Below are 24,160 nucleotides of genomic sequence, written 5' to 3'. Positions count from 1 at the left end.
CGTCACAAAGCGCCCCTCCAATGCCTAGCAACACTTAGCTGACTTAACTAACTTATTAGTTAAAAAACAGACGTATCTTAAAGATGACGACAATATGGAGCAATGTTTTCACTTTGTATCTACAATGCATTGTTTATTGTTGAACAAATCGATCGATCTGTATTGATCATTGCACGCTTGTAAGTCCCATGAGTGAACCCGCCCTGGAAACATAGATTACAGCTGCTTTCATTAGTTTCTGTCTCAAGATTTATTTTTAAGACTTAGAAGGCGGTAAGAGGCAACAACTGAAGAGTCAGACATGTTTTTTTCTTCACTGCAGACTTTATTGCTTATGTCCTGTATTTTCAATCCACAAAATCAGATATGTACAAACTGATGGATCCATTCTGAGCAGGTGTGATTGAGACCTTTCTGCATCGACGAGGACTCGATGAAGAAGTTCTTTACAAACATATTCCTGTTACCTAATCAGATCCCCTTTCAGTGCAGTCAGAAATGTTTGGATCTATTTGTCATTCTGGGAAATTGATGTAAAGTCTATTTTGAAAGCAATAATGTCAGGAAACATTTTTTGCCCTTGGTGCATAAATGAAAAGAAAACTAGCACCAGAAAACCACCAGTCAAAACCTTCATAATAAAACATTTCTGAGTGTCTTAAAAGGGCTTAAGCTGATTGATTGGTGATCAATAGAAAATGCTTACAAGAACCTCCCAGGAGGAGATGTGTCAGTCCATAAAAATAAGGCATTACCGAGGCAAGAAATATTCAGAGAAGTGGAACTTGGAGAAGCTGAATTGCACTTGTTTGGCAAACTTATTGTGTCCATGGAAGTGTTTTGTTAAGTTCCAGTAGCTTATTAACGTGTCATTATACACAATCACAAGAATATTCCTGACTTACAGTAATGCCGAGAGCCAAGAGATGCTCGAACCACTTCTTCCAACAAAAGGTCTTTAATTAAAGACGGGTTTTCATATAAATACCTGTGAAAGTTTTGATGGATTGTCGTATAAAGAATATGTCATAAAAAAGAAAATGGCACACTTTTGGTTTAATATAAAAGTGTGTGGTTTCAGTTTATCAGGGTAGCAAAGCAAAGGGGGAATAAAAGTATTGCAGAAACATGAGAAGAAGCTGCCTGTCGTTTTCTCCCTCGGGACAAAATGAGGCGGGTCGCTGGTGTATACACAACACGAGCAGACACTGTGAGCAGGCTGCGTCGTATTTTACTGAAAAGGCACAATGTCAGGATGTTTCTGAACAAATATCCGCAGGTTCCACACGCTGTCCTCCTCAGTCTTCAAAGCAGAAATCCAAACAGCAAATTCAGTTCTCAGGGCTGTAATGGCACCACATGTAGCACATTATAGGATCCTTTTCTTCATTGGAGTGTTTTTTCAGTCACGTTCATTCATTCATCGAGTGTCACTTGGAGGGGAGAAGTGCCCCCCTTTGCTCGTACATGTCTCGACTTCCTGGCTGATATATTTGGATCAAGCGAAGGCACAGATGTGTTTTGGTAAAGAGGCAATTAAGAGTGGATCATGATTTCAAAGGAAACCCCGACCGCTCCCAAACTGTGGAGACCTCAGAGAGGCGTGGCGGCGTGGCGGCGTGGCGGCGTGGCGGCGAGGCGTCCCTGCTGCGCACACACTTCACATGTTCCCCATGAAGTTCTTGTTGGGCTGCTGCTGGGCGTACCACTGCTGCCTCTGCTTGCGGGCCTCCACCTCTGACAGCAGCGCCTGCCGGTACGCCTCGTACGACTTGACGATGTGCTCCAGCTCCTTCATGAAGAGCAGCTTCAGCATGCCCTGATACGTGTCCAGGTCCGCCAGCTGGAACAACTCCCATTTCAAGATGTGGTCGTACCTGATGTAGAGGGAACACGTTTACTTTAACCCTTTGAACTCTGCTATAGAAACGCTTCACTAGTGTCTACATTGGTTATTTTGTCATATTATTTCTTTTAGTAACTCCAAATACTTCACTTCCCAAGAATTTCAACCACCTAAGCTAACATGTTATGACATTCTTTTAACTATTATATCGAAGTGATAAATTGCATTAAAAAAGTTTAGTTTTTAATGTAGAAACAATGAAAATCTCTTTAAAACCCCAAAAATCTCTTTTCATTTCTTAGTTTTTGATTTTATTTTATGAGCAGAGGGCAAAGTTTTATCTGCAGCACAAATACAGTGCATACAGTTTAGTTTGTGCTTATATTAATACAATTTCTTTGAGTGTCTTTGAAAGACTTTAAGCCCTACACTCTCTACAACTAGAGGGTGATGGAGGGTTTATAAGTGACGCTCTAGTTATTCGGATTTTTATTTTACATCAATTTAGGGAGGCAGATTGCGGCCGCCCTCTGCTGCCTGCACGGTTTTCCACGTTTTAAACTGCCCGTTATGTAATGTAGGGACGACATCCACAAACACACAATGTGATGAAGAGGAAGGTGGCAGCAGAGACTGTTTATGCAGGCAAGTTCCCCTCTGACTCAAGTAACTAAGAACCAGGTTAAAATAAAACACCCCAAGACAGCAACTATCTACCGGCAAACAAGTAAAAAAAATTTAATTCAGTGTATTTTTACAATGAATTACAATATTTTAGCAGCCATTTTTACCAGCTGTTGTGACGTCCTGGGATGGTAAAAGGTTAAATATAACCTGTGGAGGTGATTTGTCACATGCCTTAAAAATAAAAGAGACTTTTCCACCTGGAAGAAGCCAGAAAACAAAACAAACAAAAACCGGACACTTTGTAAGCAAGTAATGCCGTTTCAAAATCAGCTGAAACCTAGTTTAGCATCTCTGTGAAGTCATCCTATGACGTACATCAATACCAAAACATTTGTAATAAGAACAGGAACATTGGCAGATAAATCAGTCTAGCTGTACTACAGATATCCAGGGGTAAAGAGGCTCTCAGGTGTAAAAATAAACGGTTACCATTGACATCCCTATTTCAAACATCATAAAATGTTTAAAAAAAACTTTATTTTAATTATATTTATAATATAATTATAGGGTCAGGATTCTTTGTTACACAGTTAACTTCATTTATTTGTCATCTGCAGCAAAAGTAAGTATTAATATTATAATATTTATCCATCACACTCCGAGCCGCAACGATTCAAATCAATAAATTGTAAACAAATTAATCATCAGTCATTTCAAGCAACTAAGCCCAACCCCGTTTTGTTTTGTGACAGTAAACAGATTTTCTAGACCAAACTTGTACGAGAGAAATTGATCGTTAGTCGCTGCCGTAGAGTACTCACTTGAGCGGGGCCCGGGCGTACACCTGCAGCCAGTCTGGGATCTCGGCTGTGTGGTATGGGTTCGCTGGCACCAGAACCGGCTGGTTCCTCTCTGCAGGACGCGGCTGATAGGTCACAGGAGGTGGTAAAGGTGGAGGCTGATCATAGCGAGGCACACTGAAACAGACATATATATAATGGTTCATTTATACCCTCTTAATCCCACTGTTTGTTTAGATCAGCTTGTGCATGAAAACACGAGAATAGAGCCACACAAAGAAAACTAATTATATTGAATTTGCATTGTGTGACACAAAGCTGGGCAACCCCAAAGAGTTTTCTGAGGGGAAACAACATTTTCAGTGAAACAGAGGCTGTAAGCGCTGTGAGGAAATGATAAAAAACATACAAGTACGTTAAATAAACCACAACACATTTTACTTTCCACGCTCATGACACACCTTGGAGCACACGGGTGACGATACTGAGCCCTCTTGTTGATGTGATCCACATAGTAGACCCCAAACTCAGCCGACTCCACCTTCTCCCAGCCTGGAGGGAGCCCTTCCCTCTCCAGAGGGTGGCTCCAGTGCGTAGTGTTAGTGTTGTGATCGATGTAGTACTTCCTGCCTCGGATGGTCCAGTCCACGGTCCAGCCGGCAGGAAGTGGGAGGTCCTCTCCCGTCAGACTGGAGAGGTTCCCGAGGGACTTGGCCTGGATTCGACCTATGCCTGAGGAAAACAAACATTTCTCTTTAGAAACGGAGAGGCAGAGATGTCGGACCAAACATACAGCTGGCTGCAAACAGCGCCGCTGGGAAAGAAGAAGTATTTTGGGAAAATTCTGAGGAGCAGCATGTGTGGGAAAACGTGGTTTAAAGGAGAGGAATGTCCGGCGTTTAAAAAGGTCATTCTGATGCGGCTGGACATGGAGCCGGAGACAGAGGAATGCAATCAAGCATGTATAAATGCAAGACTGATGCAGAGGTCTTTGCTCACACGGAAGGCAAATCAGATCCTGACACTTCTCATGAAATCAAAATGAATGTTGAACTTTTGTTTTAGATTATTTTTTTGGCTTTTTATGCCTTTTATTTTTAGAGAGAGGACAGTGGATAGCGGCAGAAATGGGGGAAGAGAGAGCGGGGATGACACGCAGCAAAGAGCAAAGGGTGGGAGTTGAACCTGGGGCCGCCGCATCGAAGACTGTAGCCTCTCGATATGGTCGCCGATTTAACCGCTGAACTAAACCGGCGCCATGATGAACTTTTCACCAGTTAGGGTTAGGTTGCATGATTCCACAAAATCACCCAAATAAGACAATAATCCTAAAGTCTTGATAATATGACAAATATATTCATACATACATGCTGCGATTAACCCCAGCCATGCAAATGATTGGCTTTACACACAAAGTGCTGACAATAAAGAGATCGGAGGCTGTGTGTGAATTTTTTCTGTTTCCAAAGAAAGGACGCTCCGAAAACCTGATTAACATAAATATATCCCACAGGTCTAAATCAGAAAATGCGACTTTATAAGGTTAAATTCAGCACATCCAAACACATTGTGCTGTTTATGTTATGCTCTTCTTTATGACTGCTCATGTCTGAGTTCTGTTCATTGCAAATGACGTGTTTTACATCATGGCTATTGGCTCATTTTGGCATATTTACAGTTTATATTTACAGCTACGAATTACAATTACATTCACTGTCACCGGAGATAAACTGTATTATCTAATCTCCCATCAAATCCGAAAGTAGGCGTGCATGTAAATGTGTTCGCTGGCTTTGCTGTCAGTGCTTAAAAAACATCTTTAAAAATCTAATCGTGGACTTGGAGCACGACACCCTGAATCTGTCTACAGGTCTGAAGTAAGCCTTAACTTCTCTGACTGTGTGTGCGTTGTGACGGAGCATCTTATTCTGACTGACATCATTTGATGAACTGTAGGAAATGGGAGTGTTGTTGTGCTTGGGCAGTAAGGCAGAGATCTCTGCATGGCCAGACACAAACACTGGATTTTTCACCGCAAGAGAAAAAAAAACCCACTGAACTTCCAAAAACTCAGAGCGGGTTCCTGCACTTTAACTGGCGAGTAATGTCAGCAAGGAATGTGGAGCCAACAGCTGTGTGGATGAGTTAGACTAAGTGAGAAGTATCATGACTCAAAGCCAGTGAGTCTGCAGGGTCCCAGAAAGGGATGAAAACCCAGGAGAGTGTGCGGGGGGGATGAAGGATCTCAGCAAAATGGCGGCTACAATCTGATAAATTCTGCACGAGAGTGACAGCAACAGAGCCGGAGCTCTTTGCCAGCTGCTGAGTGAAGGGAGGGAATGTGAGAGCGCTCCACAGAAATGCACTCCTCCTCTTCCACCACCTCATCATCATCATCATCCTCATCATCATCCCTGCCCTTTTCCTCAGAAACATGGCAGACCGCCACAGTCACTGCAGACCGACAGCTCAACACATCACAGGAAATCCATTGTGTACATTCAAAAGTAGACTGCTATATTTTAACTGAAGCTGCAGGAAGTCTTCATACAGACACGAAGCAGAAAGCCTCGTTAGAAAAGAGTCTATGATCATCAAAAGTCACCAGCAACAAATGAAAGCCCCCCTTCAGTGAAAATCCAGTGTTTAACCTTGTAAACATCTCCATGTGGTGTTCTTCATGTGCTACAAGACATATCAGGGACAACATGAGCAGTCATCTCCACGGCTGGGCCTGTCTGCTGTTAACCTGCAGTGTACCAAGGACAGGCTGAACAACACGTTTTCAGATTGGCAGGTTTGAGACGTCACAAACCTAAGGAGCCAATCCTGTTAATGGACGGGGTGACGCTATGCATATCATTATGTGTAACCTATGGCAACCACTTTAGCGATGCTCGAGCCAGCTGTAACCGTCATCGTTATGTTTGCAAACTCACTACTGACTGCTAACGTTAACGTTACTACTGCTCATTACTACATTTCAAGCTGCTAAGTTTCAACAAGCCACTAGGGCTGAACGATTTTGAAAAAAATATCAAATTGCGATTATTTTGTCATTTTCATTGAAAAACATTAAAACGATTATGGTGCATTTTCTGCAGGGATCTGTACCAAACAAAGATATTTGATGCTTACGTCTGTGTATGATGTGTAGGCCAGAACATCTCTGCAGCACAATATCTAAATGAAAATGGTATTTTAAAACACATTTCATCTTTAATAAATATTGTGCCTCCTGCGATTAGAAAATTGCAGCAGGCCAAATTGCGATTTGGAATAATTTTCGATTCATTGTTCAGCCCTAGTTGCCACTAAATGATGGCAGAGATGTGTTTTGTTTTTGCAACGGAGGGGGCGGTTAGAAATGTGCATAGTGGGCGGGGCCTATGCAGACTTTTAATGAGGGAGAAGGAGGAGATGCCTTGGGAGGATATTTCAAGGTAAACGTATTTTGCTAAAAAACACATCAGACACAATTTATTATTTCAAGCAGAGCATTTTATATGTCTAAAAACATGACTGGAGCTGGTCTTTCAGACAAAACATTTGTAAATATTATTTATTAGACATATTTATTCCCTGGAAAAACACCCAGAAGGACAGGGAAAAACTTTATTTAAACACCAAATTATTTTGTCAAGAGATTTCTGCAAATGCATCGTCCTGCAGTTCCCACAAACAGGGACAGCAAAGCAGGTTTTAAAATAATACTAATATGCTTCAGACAAAATAAAGACCCAGCTCTTTCAACACCTCTGCACTTCATGATATTGATGCTATTGATTGATGATGACATCGAGGATGTAGTTTATGCTGACTAGGATTTTCATGATGATGACTATACTGATCTTGTTGATGTTGCTGATGATGATGATTATTATTAAAAAAACAAACAAAAAATACACCCTATACACTGCCTGTTGGCACCAGTGTCCGATCGCACTTGAAGCTGTTTGTTGGCTCTTACTGACTTCGTTCCCTCCTGTCTTGATCGTTGCTTGTGTTGTATAAACTCTCAGATGTACACTACCAGTCAAAAGTTTGGACACATTTTCTTGTGAATGGGAAAGTGTGTCCAAACTTTTGACTGGTAGTGTACATCTGAGAGTTTATACAACACAAGCAACGATCAAGACAGGAGGGAACGAAGTCAGATAGATAGATAGTTAGATAATACTATAGCTGATAGGTGAATCTTGTCATAACTGCTGACAGTGTTTCTTTTTTTTGACAAACAAAATGTGTTAAACTATGTACATTCTAAAGTATTAGCCCTATTATTGCATTGATTTAATGCCTATGTTCTGTTAACAACAAGCACAAGTAACTTTTCTAAATGAAATCAAGAAGCCCTGAAAGTAGATATGCAAACTATTATTATACAACACTTCTGTCCTTCGAGAAAACCTGCATTAACCTGACGTATGCAGTGAGATTTCACAGAGACCAGCACCTACGCACTCAGATGATTCATAGAAGTGAGCTGTCTGAGGCTGACACTTCTGACTGGGAGCGGTCTGCAAATTGCTACTTTGCCAGCAGAAAAATTCAGCAAACAGAGAAGAGAAAATGCACAGCCCCTAATGCTCGTTTAACTACACTCCAAACACGGCTCCGTATACATGATGATGACGAGTCAACCAAAAAATAAAAAGGTTCTGTAACGGTTGGAGTTGGTTGGAAAAATTCCTGTGACCCTCACTACATTATGACATGAAAATTACAGACTAACATCACACTTTGGTTTACACGTTTGAGCTGCAACATAAAATATTTAATTTCTCAAGATAACTGATACAAAATTAACCTCTTGAGCTGTACAGTGACTTTTGTATGGTCCACAAACCATCCATAAAAACACTCAAAATCATGACTTTGTGCAGACACTTTACTATTAATATTCAAAGTCTCAAAAGGCTCCTGAGAGTCAAAGGAAAAGCTGTTGATGTGATTTCACTCATCCTCAAACATGATTGCTTTACATACTACCACCAAATTATCGGACAAAACGCCATCAAAAGGTGGTTTTTAGTCCCTCAAGAGACTATGAGTGACTTTTTTCCACTTTCAAAAATCATGTGTGCACTTAAAGAATACAATTCCTGATTTCACTAACATTTTCAACGTTCTTTTTTTCCGTTTATTTATGTTGATAAGAATGATAAACTACAGACATGTTCCACCCAATAAGGATAGATGTAGAAGCCTGTCACACAGCATAAATGAACCCAACAGCAAATCAGTCTGCAGTTTTTAGCCAGCGCGGTTTTAGCTATCAGTGAAGAAAAGAGGATTTCCTCCGGGAAAAAATGAGAGGATAATCTGATTTCCAGACATGAAAACAGACAACTTTCTTAGTGTTTCACGTCACGCCACAGCCACTTTACGGTCCTGGTCGTTTTGAATATCTCTCTCAGTGTGACAGACACATTTAGAGCATCTTAATAAACTATATTCTACTGGTTTTTTTTCTTCTGTCATTATTGGAAAATCATCTATCACCCAGGCCTTTTGTTACTAACCACTGTTTACTTTGCTCTGAAGAAGAAACACCGAAACCATAACAGCAAAAAGTGAGAAATAGAACACCTTTCATGTTTACCTGAAGGGGGTCTGCTTGGAGCCGGGGGAGTGTGCTGTCGTGGAAGTCTTTGGAAGTTGTGTTCATTGTGCTCATAGTATCTAAAGTCCTCAGGAAACCGGTCTGGGACCCTCCTGGGCTGACGCTGCTGCTGCTGCTGCTGCTGCTGCTGCTGTTGGTGCTGCTGGTTGTCGTAGTAAGGTTCAGAGGGGTAATAATACCGGGCAGGGTCTCCATTCTCAGACATGGGGCTCACGTCAGTGAGAAAGGACTGTGAGGAGCCCCCGTACTCGTGGGGCAGGTCTCCCAGACTGCGAGGCAGGTATGGAGGTGCTGACATGCGGTGGCTCTCTCTGCGGGCCACCTCATGAGGAGGCCTCTGCACAGGTGTGCGGAGAAAGCTCTTGTTGCGGGACACCACGGGCTCCCGGCTGGGTGGCGCAGGGTATGCGGAGGGCCCCATGTCTGGCAGCGGGACCTCTGCTCGTCGGGGAATAGTAGGTCCATGACGGATGAATGAGGGCATAAGATCTGCAACCAGGTGAACAAGAAAATCGAAATCAGCCAACAGAGCTGAGAAATGTAAGAATGCTTACTCAAGTGCTACGCTCATGTACAGTTTACATGTACTTTTACTTCAGAGAGAAATACTGTACTTTTTAACTTGACTGCATCAGGCAGAAAAAATATACATACAAAATACAAAATAATATCACTAAGACCACATCACTGCATAGCACACCTGCACTGGATACCAGCACGATTTAGAACAGATTTTAAGACTTAACTGATTATTTTAAAAGGCAAAGAAAGATCTAGCACCACCTGCATTTAGCTAGTACTACCTTGATAGTTTTAGCTGCTGGTGTTAAAGTTTGAATGCATGACCTGACCTTATCTTATGAAGAATAGTGAATCTTCTTACACTACTGCTAAGTAATAGGTACTCTCTAACGAAGTAAATTCATGGTTAAGTAGATAATGAATGTAGTTATAATTACATGTCAGATAAAAGACAGATTTTTCGTGGATAACTAAACATTCAGAGTTAAACTCAAAAAGTCAACAACGAATGACAACACTCATTCAAGTTTTGCAAATGTATGCTAACTAGCAACAAATCTGACTTTACATTCAACAAAGTAGCTGAATACTTCATCATAAAACAGTCAAAAATAAATAGTATTAAAGCGTCAAATACTTCCTCCATTGCTATCATCTGAATAAAACCGTTATCTCTTAACTTTTCTCTGACACTGCAGCTGACGTTAATGTAGCAGGATGACCATATAGCTAACTAAGCTAACTAAGTGACTAGGTTAGCAACTTGTATGGTTACGGTGTACAAAACGCAATGTAACAGTGATATACAAGCTTATAAGACACATTAATTTGACACAAAGATTTCATACAATCACTTTACCATGTTTGCTATCGTCAGCTCACACCTTTTGGCACAAAAGTTAATTTTCGCTAGCAGGATAGCTGATGCTAACCTGAGCTAGCTGGCTAACAACTTGTTGCGCTTACTTCTTAGGAGCGGCGACGTCTCCTTCTTCACATACTTCCCGTGTACCTCGGCTGGTTTTGACGCTTCGTTTTTACTTTTCTTTCGTGAGAGCATAACTCAAGGCTCGGACACATCAACAACACGGCGGTTTAATGTCATGGCACAACCCCCGGACTCCGCAACCATCCCGTTCAGCTTGCAAAGCGCGGAGAGTAAACATTTCAAGCTTTAGATTAGCTGGCTAGCAGCTAGTTAGCCAGCTAACTCGAGCTAACGCCTGAGTCTTTCCTCCGCTGGTCCAGTCCGCTCTGAGCAGCGGTGTACTCCCACTGCTGGTCCTGGGAGCGGTTAATGTACAGTCCTGCCCTCCTCCTTCCTCGTCATCTTATTTTTCTGCTTCTCTACACCAATTCCAATTATAAATCAAATGAAAAAATAACATGAAATAAGAGAAAAAATAAGTAAGATAAAAAAAGTGTAGGCTATTTAAAGCTCCTGTGAGCTTTTCCGCTGGTTATGAAACAGACTGAAATTAATTCTGATTACTCTTTATGAGCTACAAAAGCAAACCAGACCAAGTGAAGGGCAACTGCGACAAGAATAATCAGTTCTATGTAGTTATTTTTAATGCCTGAAACCACTGGGGGGGGGGGGGGGGGATACTTATGACTGAAAGAAAGCAGGATCAGATTTTTTTGTTAAAAACAACCACTTTGGCATGTACAGGCAAAATCATCAAAGAGATAAGAGGTACGACTTTGTCCACAGGGGGCGCCAAAATCAACACAAACTTAAAGTTCATCACAGGAGCTTTAAAGGTATAATCTCAAAGATTTGGACATTCATGGAAAAATTACAAGCAGGGCCCAGTTAGTGACGCGTTTTCCATCAGCCAGCAGTGGTTGGTCTGCCAGAGAGGGTAGGCAGAACTAAGCAGCTGCATTTCCGGTCTCTGCAAGTGTTGCAAGTAAACAGTAATCTACTATGGCTGAACAAACAAAGAAAAGATTGATGACTACAGATACAACTTCAACAAGAAGTGAAAATCCAAAGAAACAGAAACAAACTCGACGCTCAGATGAAGCAAACAGTCTGAAAAGGAAAGCGACCGTCAGCCAGGAAAATCAAGAGTTACAACCGGAGCCGACCGTGGACGTCTGGTTAAAGTGGGAAGTGTGCGCCCACAATTACAGATATTGCCATTAGGTGCCGCCAAAGAGAACGCAACTGAAATCTTCAAGATCAGACCGTTACAGTAAAAGAACACACTTTGCAAAATGGTCTCAGTTATGGATACATAAACGGACGCGTAAGCAGAGTATAAATGCTTTAGGAGGTCGAGCACTGATAAAGTGCTTATGATGAGTGTATATGTATGTTAAAGATCATTGTGAAAAAATCACAACTACAACTGTTAAATAATGTAGTGGATTAAAAAAGAAACGTGCAAATACAAGTGTATCTTTAAAAACATATATATCAAGTTTATAGCTAATGTTGAGCAACCCAGTGTTATATTAAATTTACCAGCGTTGCACTGGTGGCAGCCGGTGTGTGGACTGCTACTTTTTGCAGGGATAAACAAACTATTCAAGTAAAATATTTCCTAAAATCTATTAGAAACCAGTAAGAAATCAAAGCAAACATAATGTATGCATTTCATTTATCCCTGTAACACAACATCACCCCGTTCTCCCTGTTTAGTGCTGGTGCTGCAGCAGTTACAAAGAAGGCCCTTTATCACGAAGACATAACTTTACAGATTTCAACGGATCATAGAATTTAATCAGGTGTATTTAAATAGCACATAGACATTAACATAAGTGTAGGTAGTGTTACATAAAAAAGCAAACATGTTGGAAAGGTCACAGGATTATTCGACTCTTGTTTACATGATTTCACTCCTGACAGCAGGTGTGTGTACATAAGGGCAACGCAAGGAAAGAACAGACAGATTAACACAGTTCATCTCTTTGACAACATAGACAAAGAAATACTTCTATAAAAAGTGCACTTCAGTATTGCTTTTCCTCTTCCAAAGGGAAAGATAGTGTCATAGTAAAATATTTACTAGTAACAGCAGTGAGAAATAAATTACAGTAGAATGTTATCTTCGCAGTCTTAACATCATATTTTGGTCTTCATAGGTCCAACACAACATAAGCTCATTGGTGCGTAAAATAAAATGAACAAATAAAATACTGCATAATTTAAAACAGGACAACTATGGGCTTTAAAAAGAGAGAAAAACATTCCAGTGGAGAAGCAGCGGAAAAGGTCACTGCAATGAAAAATGTTTTTAAACACTTATTTTGGTTTATGTTGGGAGTATCTTTAGGTGCTGTAGGTGACATATTCAATGACTCATTAAAAGTGGTAAGGCAGCGAGGGAAGGGGCAAAGGGTTGAGGTCGCGTACGATCCTGTTGAGGCTGGAGATCTTCTCTTCCAGCAGGTAGTTCTTCTTCTCTGCGAGCTTCTGCCGCTGCTCAGTGATCTCCAGGTCTTTGAGCAGCTGGGAGTTCTCCACGTACAGTTCTTTGATCAACACGTCTGCTTTGCCATTCTTGTGCAGCTAGAAAAGTCAGAGCAAGTAAATGATTTTCAAAACTCAAATGCATCTCATTTCAAAGGGAATTTCAGTATTTATAAGCCTGGGTCCTATTTTTAAATTTTTTGGTGCCTAAATGACGAAAAGATTGATTCAGCCGGAAGCTGCTAAACAGTCTGTGATGGTGATGGTGGCAACGTCGTCTTTCTGGGCAACTGAACCAAATCAAAGTGCAAACCTTTTTGTTAAAGAGCAGATGCTTTTTTTTCAAACTGGAAAAAGACGTCACATGGCTCACTTCAAAGCCACCAAAGTCTCCATTGACAAAACATTACTTTCACCTTGCAGAACACTGAGATTTGTTTGCAAGTGCTTCCTTGAATGTTAAGCTTGTTTAAGCTTGTTAACAAATATTGTGTTGGATCTGAACTAATCATTTTAAGCTCTGAAGTCACACACAATAACCCAAAAACCTTAACGAAAAGATCCGTCTCTGTAGGGCAGGGGTTCTCAGACAGAGAACATTTTCCAAGGACCCTCTCATAATCGTAACACCGATTAAGTATATGCTTACTACCATTCGCACCATTTGTATTGTAAGAGTTATAAACCTAAATACTTCAGAGCTGTTTCATATGATGAACATAAAAACATTTCAGTTTGAATCATGTTAATCCCACTTACATACTTTAAAACAGAGGGTCACTTTATTCAAACTGCCTGTGGACTCAAACTGACAGCATTTATACTTTTTAGGTTATTGATCTTGAAAGCTTCCAGAAAGTGAACAGCAGCAGACAGCCGCAGGAACGGTTTGTTGCGACCTGAGTCAGTTGAGTGATTCATGACAGCTTGATGTGATGTGTCACAATTATGTCAGTTTTTATTGGTCCAAAGCTAATGTGGGAGGGAGTGATGGACACACAATATGCTTGTTTCATTGGTGCACATGGTCCTCATTTGTAGACACGTGGTTTTCAATGATACAGCAAAGTGTTGCAAGTTATTATAAAGTTATTATAATTATTTCGCGGACCTCCAGGCTATAGTTTGCAGACCCCCAGGGGACCTACGACCCCACTTTGAGAACCACTGCTGTAGGGATCCTTTTCTGTCATGTTGCTGACATTTAGAAAAACAATTTGAGCCTCCTGCTTTGACATTTTAGTTTGTTTTTGTTATGGCGGCTGGCTGAAGCAATTATAAATGTTTTGTCATTTATACCCCAAAATATGGAACCTTTATGGCCAAAGTTTAACAGTGCCTGAACTACAATTTAGAAACATTAATACTGACCTGGTCTTTGAGCTGAGCGACCTTCTCTCTGAGCAGCAGTTTGACGTTATGCAGCGACAGTTCAATTTCCCTCATACGCTCCTCCATTCTCCTCATCTTCCTCTCCCTCCCCTCCTGGTGACAAGACAGTGAGCGATATCAACAAACTGCTGCAAAATCAGGACTAAAATGATTGTTTTCCCCCTTTGAGCTGGTGTGAACTAAAAAAACAAAACAACATATCAGACCGTGTTTCAATGAGCTGGGAGCTTTATTTGATCATGATTTCACATTTCTGGTACATTTCTAAGAAAAGGACACTTTCTAAAAGAATAAATAAAATATAAATAGGTATAAAATGGTGCAATGTATTCCAGATACCTCTACAAATAATAACTTATGAATAAATAAACACTAAAAAGCCTATTAAAATAAATAACAAACTAATAATAATAATACAAATAAAATCCATTAAATTCTATACATGGTGCAAAAAAAAGGAAGACTCACTGAATGACTCAAACACATATTACATTAATATGTATAATAACTCAGTACTGAGGACAAATGATGACTTGGTTATCACAGATAAACATTCACGTTGTGTGACGCGTTTGAACGTCTCTCATTGAAGAACCAGTTTCACTTTGGTTGTGCAGCAGCAGCAGAAACAGCAGCACACAGTCACAGAACATTAACACAAGCTGGAAGAAAACATTCAACTATGTATAGTGTCAAATAAGAGATACAGACATAAACGACAAACAGAGGAAGCATGGTACCTTCATGAACAGACTCTCTATAGACCCTGGCTGGACACTGACAGTAATGTCGCCTGATAGTTACAGACTGAATTTGCTCGATTGTTAGAAAAGGCCCAGAGGGCTGATAGGCACTAATCTCGCCTCAATATAAAAGGGGAATTCCTGTGTTTTTAAATCATGGTTCTTTCTTTACATATTTTGGTGTCTTAAAGATTAAAACTTCAATTAATACAATTTTTAGGGTTGCTCCAGTTGTTTGCTTCAACAGGCTGCGATGGCTGCATCATAATCCCTGCAGTAAACGTTCCCGATCAGTCTGCCCTCTACAAGTTCATGTTGTGTTATTCTAAGTGTCTGACAACATTGCAGAAAAGATCCCTACAGAAATAGACCTTTTTGTTAGAGAGGAGGATGCTTTTGTAAACCAGAAACCTCTGTTACGTCAATCTGAGCCTGTCAGTGGAAACAACAAGAACTTAACTGGTAAGTCTTTCTTTGGGCGCATTTGCCATTATAGCCTGTCTCACTGCTGCCGGCTAAATAACCTTTTCCACATATTAGTAATTAAGACCCCAAAATTATATAAAAATAGGTCCCAGGCTTTAAAATACCAGATTTACCCTTTAACACTCCTCGATGGTCGTAAGGCAAGCTGTCACACCAGATTTAGCCCTGAGGATCTAAGTATAAACCCTGTCTTAAACAATGATAAAAGGTACAAGTGCATGAAAAAAATGACACCTTGCTTTAAAAAAAACCCTGTATTCAAACTGATTTATACTTTAAATGCACAAAGCATAAAAAATTGGACCCTTGGAAAAGTTAGGTTTGTTTGAAGATGAAACTCTAATTATTCAAAGTCTAAATCCCATTGGGAAAAACCTCAAGAGCCTTTTCTGTGGTTTCCTGCCACCTAGCAGCAGAGAAACACAAGTATACATTCATGCCTCTGAATCAGGCACCACATTTAAGTTCACAATCTCCTATAAGGATGCAGAAAGGATGTGCCACAGTCAGATTTTGGCTCCAAACATAGCAGAGGAAGAGCGGGACTGAGAGAGAGGATAAAGCGAAGAGCAGGGAAAGACGCCGGAGTTACAGTCCACCGATCCGCCGGTAGCTGTCTGCGTGAGCCGCCCGCTGCTCCGGCATCGGCCCCTGGAGAAAAAAAGGCATACTTCACCACAGCTCTACCCTCCGCCTCTAATCCTAAACACCCACACAGGCCCGCTTACACAGGTTTTATGGCTTTTATGTATCACATGTGTATGTATATGTAAGGTATCTAAGGTTCATGGTGACCTACTGATAACTACAAGTGTCAGGCTGCAGATAAACATGACACAGTAGAATGTGCTATAAAACACACTGATTGTGTGATTTCCAGATAAACCTGAACAAACTACATCGATGTCGCTGTGGAGGGACGGACGTTTGGGTAACACGACTGTGACAGAAGGTGACAAATGGAGAAGCAGCCACCAGGACCACACCCAGAAGATCACACCACTGCAACTACGACAAACCCGAGATGGAAAATTAAATAAAGACGGTGAGTTCACAAACACACACAGGCACCACAGACTAAACACCAAACTCATTAAGTAAACACGACACGCACACACACGAGACGAGGAGGTGAGGACGGACAGGTGCTGAGGTGGATCTGTGACAAGCAGCAAAACAAGGACTCAAAAAAAAGGTCACGGAAAATTAAAATAAATGAGGATTAAAAACTAAATGACACTCAGCTCAGGTGTTTGAGAAATTACATTCATTTCTTTACTTTGTAACTTTGTACTTTGGAAATAAGAAAAAAAAACACAAAGTAAAGCACCTGAGTTGAGCGAAGTGGGAACATTTTCTACACCAAAGTGACAATAAATCAAATCCCAGTATATCCCAAAGGATGATGAGTGTGACAGCTAGAGTTGTTCCGATACCAGTGTCATAAGTGCCCCTGATTCAGCCTGCCGATCTGATACCTTAAGATTTAAAAGCTCCGAATAAAATCAACTTGTTTCACTGGAAATCAATTCCTCGTCACTACTCTAAAACACAAGCAGCAAACAAGAGCTGATTTCCAGTTATGACTTTGTGACCAAAGCAAACATCAGTGCAGTGCTAGCAGGTGTGTAGCATTAGCAAGAACACTGAGCTACACATTAACATTAGCTCAGCTTGTTTGAAGGAGCTCTGCATGTTTATAGGTCTGGATTGTTCTATCCTTCTTTGGTTTTTAACGAGAGCTGAATTTTCCACAGACGTCTCCTCCTCTCCAAAACTTTAAAACAGTTCGGTGCTCTGTTTCGGCTGTTTCAGGAATCAGAGTCGGTATGGACAATGAAAAAGTGGCATCAGAACACCTCTAGTGACATCAGAGGGGTTCAGTGTGACTGTAAAAACATGGCAGGAGATGAGTGTAATGCCAAACTATGCAATGATGACTGGCAGTTAATGTTCAGGTACTAAAGTGCTTGTTCAGGTTTTGTTTGGTAAAATGACAAATCACACTCGGTGTGTGAAAAGCATTAGGAGCTCTAAACTTGTTTATCCTGCGAATAAGGATTTAATATGCAAGCCTCTTACAGCAGACTGTAGACATGCAGCTCTCATACAGCTCATGTAACACATGTTTATATTTGCAGGATTTAGCTGTCAGGACAGGTTCTGGTTGCACTGTACCTGCATGTTTTCAGGGTCTTCGGCACGATGCTGCCCGCGGGGCATCCTGTGAGGAGACGGAGGAAGGAGTCCCACCAGATGAGCCTGAAACGACTGGACAATAAAGAAAAATAAGCAAAAGAAGACAATATATATATATTGTAAGAGGTCATTTTTATTTATTTATTTTGTCACGTTTTTTAGTAGTAATCTCGAAGAATTGTATTTTAATAAATGTCTGTTAAGGCCGGAGATATACTCGCTTTTTAACCTTGCGTTCGCGTACACAAGCGTCTGCATCATGAACTGTTCACATACTCTGTGCACCACGCGTGTTACTGGAGGCTCAGGCCATATGCAACTACTGTATGTGCAGGATGTAAACAACAGACATGGCGACACTTGAGGAGGTTACTGTTATCTTCATTCTGAGATCAGGACAGAAAAAGTGAGAGCTTCTGTGTGTTTGGTGGACAGAGCACACCATCAGCACCGTCCCCACTCCGTTTACATGTTCCTCCGTGCACGGACGTAACGGCCCCACGTTTCCACGTCGACTTCTAAAACAGAACTTATCTGTCTGCAGCTGTTTGACAGGCATGTTTGTCTCTGTGCAGAGGCAACGACACATCATTCGACATTCCCGGAAAAACAATCACAAAGCTGCAGAAGTGGTTCGTCCCCCTGAGAGACCAGGTGAAGCCCTGTACTGTTATCTCTGTGTCTGTTGAGCAGCAGGTAAACGGTTACCATAGCCAAAAAATGTTTCCTTTAATAGTTGGCAACTAACTGATTGAAATGTCCAGGTCTTAAGTATATCATCCAAAAGGAAATACAATATTCTTTATAGTTAAAGTAAACTTGCCACCACAGCCTACCTCGATCAGCTGCGTAGACAGTCGAGCCATTTGAGCCCTGAGCGCCTCATTTTCCTGTTGAAGGGTCTCCATGTCTGCGTGTCCTTGTCCTGCTTCACAGCCCTGAAAACAAAGCATGTAATCTGAATTTAAGCAGACACCACACAGCATGTGAGAGCATATAACACGAGTTAGATTATTGCAGCTTGTACCTTGGTGTGGTCCCTTTGGGCCTCCAGCTCCTGCTTCAGAGACGCGTTCTCCTGCTCCAGGGCCTTCACCAGCACGGAGGACTGACTCTGGTGTTTGTGCTGCTTCAGGGACAGGATCGTGGCATCCAGCTGACGGATCTGCAAACGTTCAATAAAAAGGCTTATGCTTAGGAACAGAGAGAGAATATGGAACCCTAATTCACTGTACATTTTATGACGGCTCACCTTCTCTCTGGACTGCACCAGGTCTCCTTTGATGTCGTGCACTTCTGCCTGAAGACGCTCGTTTTCCTGCCTCAGAAGCAGCTGATCGTGCTCCATCAGCCGAGACATCTCATCTCTGTACAGCTTCTTGCTCGGGCTGTGGAGACCACTCGAGTGCAGGGCCATCTCCAAGATATGGTTCTGTGATGAACAAAGACAAAGCTCTTTTAAACCTTTAAATAAGCCTAATCAGCTCTATGCTTTTTCACTGCATCAAAGGGTCATCCTGCAATTTTTCCTTATTTACTTATTGACTTACTGAATATGGACCAAAGTTTAGGAATTGCTTTAATAGATTGCTTCAGCCAGCAGCGGTGAGACAGGCGTCTTTGACTGCAACACAATCCTTGGGGGCAACTGATCAAAGCAATACCCCTCAATGCTTCTTGTAAAAGGTCTGTCAACATCACAGAGAGGATCCTCACACAGATAGACCTTGTTTAAGAGGAAGATGCCTTTTTAGACCAGTTGCATCGCTCTCTACAAAAGGCACCAAACTCCATTGACAAAACAGTAATTTTATCTTGCAGGACACAGGAGTTGGTCTGCCACCGCCGTGATCAGTTACTTTGCTTGTGTTATTGTGCGTCTTTGTTGTTTTAAATAGTTAGTTAGTTTGTGTTTATTGAGTTTAAAACAAATGTTGTGTTGGATTCTAACTAACAGATTGAGGCAGCAGTAGACTCCAGTGTTCTGCAAGGTTAAAGTCCTGTTTTTTTCGATGGAGTCTGGTGTAAGATACCACTTTACTAACAAGTGTGTTGTAAACGAGTGTTTGACAACATTGCAGAAAGGATCCTGGAAATCTGAGCATTTTTATTGGACGTACTCTGATCTGGCGCATTTACCCCTTATGATTCTGTTGCAGCCATTGTAGCTGTGTGGTTGCTGCCAGTTAAAGCAATCTACTGGAGTAATAGTATACATTTGAACCTAGTAATCTCTTACACATCATAAGATTTTATGTGAAACCCCTCGAAGTGTCCACGGCCTGATGCTCACCTTCTCTCTGAGGCCAGAGAGCTGCTGTGACAGCTGGGTGTTCCTGTCCTCCAGCTGTGCAGCGTCCTCCAGAGCTTTGGTCAGCTCTGCCTCCAGAGCAGACACACAAGCTGCCAGCTAACACAAAACAGCCACCAATTAACTACCCGCTACGACCAAACGGCAACACTGTGACAAGCATCACGCTGCCATTAAACGCTGCTTACCTTGTTCTTCTCCTCAGCGGGGAACGCCTCCCTCCTCTCGCTGTCCTTCATCAGCTCTGTCAGCTGCTGTCGCAGATTCTCAATAGCAACGACATTTTGGACGTTTTTCTCTGACAGCATCTCATTCTCGTCCTCCAGCTGCTGGCTCTGCAGACGCAGCTCGGAAATCTGCAGCAGGAGGAGAGCGTTTTAGTATGAAGGAAGGAATTCATTGGTTGTCAAAGCCTTTTAGGCCATGCTAGCATTGTTGCTCCACAGATGATGACATTCTCATAAGTCTCATTTGTATTTTTAGGCTTTAGGGGTAGTTAGCAAACATTAGCATGCTGACGAGCTAAACTAGGGCCTGTGTGCACAGAGTATTAACATGCGTCCTGGGTGATCCGATCACAAGTGGACAAAGGGTTCACTTTTCTTTTGATTTGGGGCTTCATTAATAAAAGTGGATTGACTGGTTGATACAGAGGTGATCTGGGATGCAAATGGCCACACACCTTCAGCAGTAACTTGTCAATGATTACACACAATTTGTCATTCTTCCATCTTTTGATCCGTTTCTCTCATGTTTTTTCCAGCGTGTGCAAACTCCGTTTATGTTTCGTGTGCATGAGTGAGGCATGCATGAAATTATGGAACAGATCATGTGTGGTATTAATCCAGATTCCTTACGGGGTGGAGGAAAGAAGGGTAAGATCCCACATGGACGCAGGTGAGGGATGTGAATGTGCTGCGCAATAATGTTGTTTCAAGGACAGAGGACTGAGAGACGGCGATGAATTGATAAATGGACTGTACTTATATAGTGCTTTCCTAGTCTTCCAACCACTCAGTCAATGAACCATCTCTAGCTCCTTTCACACTGCCAGTTCAGGGTGGGATTATGACGCTCACATTGTCCGAGATAAATGTTAGTACCAGGTGTAAACAGGACCAAAGGCGTGGTATAAATGAAACCATTTATCACAGCATGTTAGCATGTTGATGTTAGCTTTTGGCTAACAGCAGCACTGTGCAACAGTACAGCCTCACACAGCTGCTAGCATGACTGCACACTTGAGTTCATAAGTTTACCTGTCTCTTGAAGTTCTCTGCAGCCTTTTGAGCTGCAATCTTCCCCTTTTTTAAGAGCTCCAACTTCTGTCTGGAAATCAAACAGAAGCAGAAAATCTCATGACAGCACAAAAACAAACAAACGTTTGCAGATCAGGGTGTGTAGCTCCTTACATCAACTCCTCCTGGGCCTCTTTCAAGTCCTCTTCCTTCAACGCAGCAATCTTTTGCCTGAGGACGAGGTTTTCCTCAGCGAGACGACTGGTCTCAGATCTGCAGACAGACAAAACTTTATCAGAACAGGAAACCTGATTCCAACGAGCAGTTATAAAACGTCTTTATAATATAATCTTTATAATAAACATATTTATAATCACGTGGGATATTGTGAAACCTAACAGAACAGCACTGATAAGATAAATATTGATTAAAAGAATCTTATTCTACGATTCACACACTGCACATTCCACAGTTGATCTACGGGGATCACAGCAGCACAAGAGGTCAAGATCTGCTGCATCTCACAGAGGGTTTAGGAGCCTAATCACGGGTAGGACAAACAGCACTACGTTGTGCTTGGGAACAAAATGACGAGCACTCAAAGCAGCACAGGGTTGGGACATCAAGAAGCCACAGGAGCCGGGGTCGGGGGCCTAGTTTTTCTCCACGTTACCTCTGAGCCTGTGTCGTTTCATTTAATGTCTGCGACTTGTCCTGAAGCTCTGTGATGGCTCTGCGGAGCCTCGTGTTCTGCTTCTCAAACTCCTCACAGCAGCCCTCCAGATCTTCGTCCAGGAGAGTCTCGTCCGCGAGGCTCTCGGACACGCCGGCGTCTCGGTGAGCGGCCGAAAGACCCTCCCCTTGCCTCTCCAACTCGCTGAACAACTCCGAGAGCTTGCTGTTCTCCTCCCTCATCCTGCCGATCTCATCCACCAGCGAAATCTGATCCTGGAGTTCAGGGAAAATATTCATCCTGCTCTCAAGGCTCCAAACTCTCTTTTCAAGGTCAACGTTCTGGTCCTTCAGTTTGGCATTTTCACACAAGCAATCCTCATATCTAATCTGAAGATCTGTCATCTTTAAGGCCTTTATCTCCAGCTCTTTCACGTGCTCCATTAACAGCAGCATCTTAACCTTGAGGCTGTAGTTTTCCTCCAATATCTGTTGGCCGTTTCTGATCTTTTCACTGTTGTGAGCCAGAAGATTCTCCAGCAGCTCTGTCTTCTGTTGAAGCAGAGAAATCTTCTCGAGAAGGAGGACGTTCTCCTCTGTGGCGCTGTTACACAAAGCCTGTAGTTTAAGCAGAGAGCTTTCCCTGTCCTCACAATCACCACCTTCAGCCAGAGCTTCCAGATCATCATGTGCACAGTCATCCTTTCTTTTAGCGGTTAAATGTTCGGAGTCTGAACCAAGTTCAACTTCCTCTCCAGCGTTGTAATTTGAGTTATTTGGTGAATGATTATCTTGAGCATCCGCCAGAGACCGTTCATCTGGGTCACCTGTCTCCTCCAGCACTGAGGGAACCACCACAGTCTCATGACATCGCTCGTCGGTGCTTTCTTTCTCCTCCTCACATGACTCCTGAGCTACTTTGTTCTCACCATCTGTTGCATCTAAACCTTCAAACGCCTTAGGGGACGAGCCCACCTCTGAAAGAATCCCTGGGGAAGCTGATTCATTTTTGGATCCAACAGATGAATGATTTTCTCTGGAATCTGGGTTGTGGCGATCGCAGGATTTCGTTTCAGGGTTTTCATGTCCAACTCCTGCAGAACAGCTGACTGAAAAATCTGCGACAGTTTGATCGTGATATCTCTCACCACCAGCGAGAGCATTTGATTTTCCTTCTTCCTTAACACTTTCTGTAGAAGACAAAGCTGGACTTAACTCCATCTCTAGCGCCTTAATTCTGATTTTAAGATGATCTCTTTCTGCTACGAGCTCTTCTCTTTCATTCTCTGGATTGCCTTTTAACCTTTCCTCAAGAGTGAACATGTAATCTTGTATCTCCTTCCTCTCGAGCTCAAAGTCCACCGCTGCCTGTTCAAGCAGCATCTCCAGCTCCTCAATCTTCACCTTCAAGTCATCGCGCTCACTTAACAGTTCGATCCTCTCAGTGACCTGCCTCTCTGAAATGGAAAGCATCTGGCTGCACCTGGCCTCGAGTTGTGACTGGCTGCTCAGCAGTTCTTCCCTCTCCCGTTTAAAATCGTCCACCGTTTGATTCAGAAGGAGTTCAATCTCACAAGCTTTCTTCTCAGACTGAGCGAGAAGCTCGTCTTTGGTTTTCAGGCTTTCCTGGAGCCGGTTATGGAGGTCGTTCAGCTGCATGCTCAGCTCTATCTCTTTCGTCTGAGCCATACTGATGAAGTCAAGCAGCTCATTTTGCAGCTGCTGGTTTTTCAACACAAGTTTATCCATCTCCTCTTTTTGAAGAGCCTGCAGCTCGTGCCGTTCTTTGATCCACTCTTGATTCACACTCTCTCTCTCTTGCTCTTTGCCCTCCTCTACCATTCGTCGCTGTTCCTCCGCGTTCTCCTCGGCTCTCTGTATCTGGGCCTCCCAGAGGAGCTTCTGCTCGGCGTGGCTGTCAGAGAGGGTCGTCAGCTCACTTTGGTAGTGCTGTTCGAGCTTCAAAACATCAGCCTGAAAACGCTTTTCAACCGATTCTTGATCGCCTGAGAAACGATCTTCCACTTCCTTGATTCTCTGTGTGAAGCTGATCTGGATTTCCCTCCTGTACATGGTTATTTAATTAGTGTTACAGCAACACTTCTGAACTCTTGCTAGGGATGCACGAGATTGGATTTTTTGCTGATATCCGATATGCCGATATTTTCCAACCCTTTTTGCCGATTTCAATACCGATATATTCAGCACATGTGTTTGCCGACGGACTCTTTAGATCGTGTGTGCGTCCACGAATATGTAAGTTACAGTCTGCTTTGG

General features: G+C 42.3%; 2 protein-coding genes across 3 annotated transcripts in view; both read right to left on the bottom strand.

Annotated features, from left to right (window-relative positions):
- Positions 1-1,622: 1,622 nt before the first annotated feature.
- sav1 (salvador family WW domain containing protein 1) lies at positions 1,623-10,663 on the bottom strand. Of its 2 annotated transcripts, none has more exons than XM_069661776.1 (5): positions 10,388-10,663; positions 8,879-9,388; positions 3,735-4,005; positions 3,295-3,450; positions 1,623-1,877 (listed from the first exon to the last, which is right to left on the bottom strand). In XM_069661776.1, exons 1-5 carry the CDS (start codon positions 10,479-10,481, stop codon positions 1,661-1,663), a joined length of 1,248 nt encoding a protein of 415 aa, XP_069517877.1. In that variant the 5' UTR covers positions 10,482-10,663; the 3' UTR covers positions 1,623-1,660. The 2 variants fall into 2 exon arrangements, with proteins under 2 accessions (XP_069517877.1, XP_069517878.1); XM_069661777.1 differs by lacking the exon at positions 10,388-10,663 and adding an exon at positions 10,281-10,368.
- A 1,538-nt stretch (positions 10,664-12,201) lies between these two features.
- nin (ninein (GSK3B interacting protein)) overlaps positions 12,202-24,160 on the bottom strand; it is a 31,703-nt gene continuing 19,744 nt past the window's right edge. The window contains exons 17-26 of the mRNA XM_069662263.1: positions 21,386-21,484; positions 21,233-21,302; positions 20,162-20,329; positions 19,956-20,072; positions 18,915-19,094; positions 18,690-18,827; positions 18,499-18,600; positions 17,642-17,734; positions 14,214-14,327; positions 12,202-12,941 (exon numbers count right to left, since the gene is read on the bottom strand). Of these exons, the coding sequence (XP_069518364.1) occupies positions 12,735-12,941; positions 14,214-14,327; positions 17,642-17,734; positions 18,499-18,600; positions 18,690-18,827; positions 18,915-19,094; positions 19,956-20,072; positions 20,162-20,329; positions 21,233-21,302; positions 21,386-21,484 (1,288 nt within the window). The 3' untranslated portion in view covers positions 12,202-12,734. The remainder of the gene's footprint in view (positions 12,942-14,213; positions 14,328-17,641; positions 17,735-18,498; positions 18,601-18,689; positions 18,828-18,914; positions 19,095-19,955; positions 20,073-20,161; positions 20,330-21,232; positions 21,303-21,385; positions 21,485-24,160) is intronic.

Source organism: Semicossyphus pulcher, unplaced genomic scaffold (genome assembly GCF_022749685.1).
Source record: "Semicossyphus pulcher isolate SPU_LCO1_2020_fin unplaced genomic scaffold, fSemPul1.0.p SCAF_14, whole genome shotgun sequence".
Taxonomy (NCBI): Eukaryota; Metazoa; Chordata; class Actinopteri; order Labriformes; family Labridae; genus Semicossyphus; species Semicossyphus pulcher.
This window is presented reverse-complemented; position numbering and strand designations above follow the sequence as displayed.

Excerpts from the sequence above, each read along its gene's own strand:
- sav1 (XM_069661776.1), bottom strand. The coding sequence starts at position 10,481 with ATGCTCTCACGAAAGAAAAGTAAAAACGAAGCGTCAAAACCAGCCGAG. Across the intron at positions 9,389-10,387 it reads GACGTCGCCGCTCCTAAGAA|ATCTTATGCCCTCATTCATC; the intron begins GTAAGCGCAACA and ends ACCTGGTTGCAG. Across the intron at positions 1,878-3,294 it reads TACGCCCGGGCCCCGCTCAA|GTACGACCACATCTTGAAAT; the intron begins GTGAGTACTCTA and ends CCTCTACATCAG.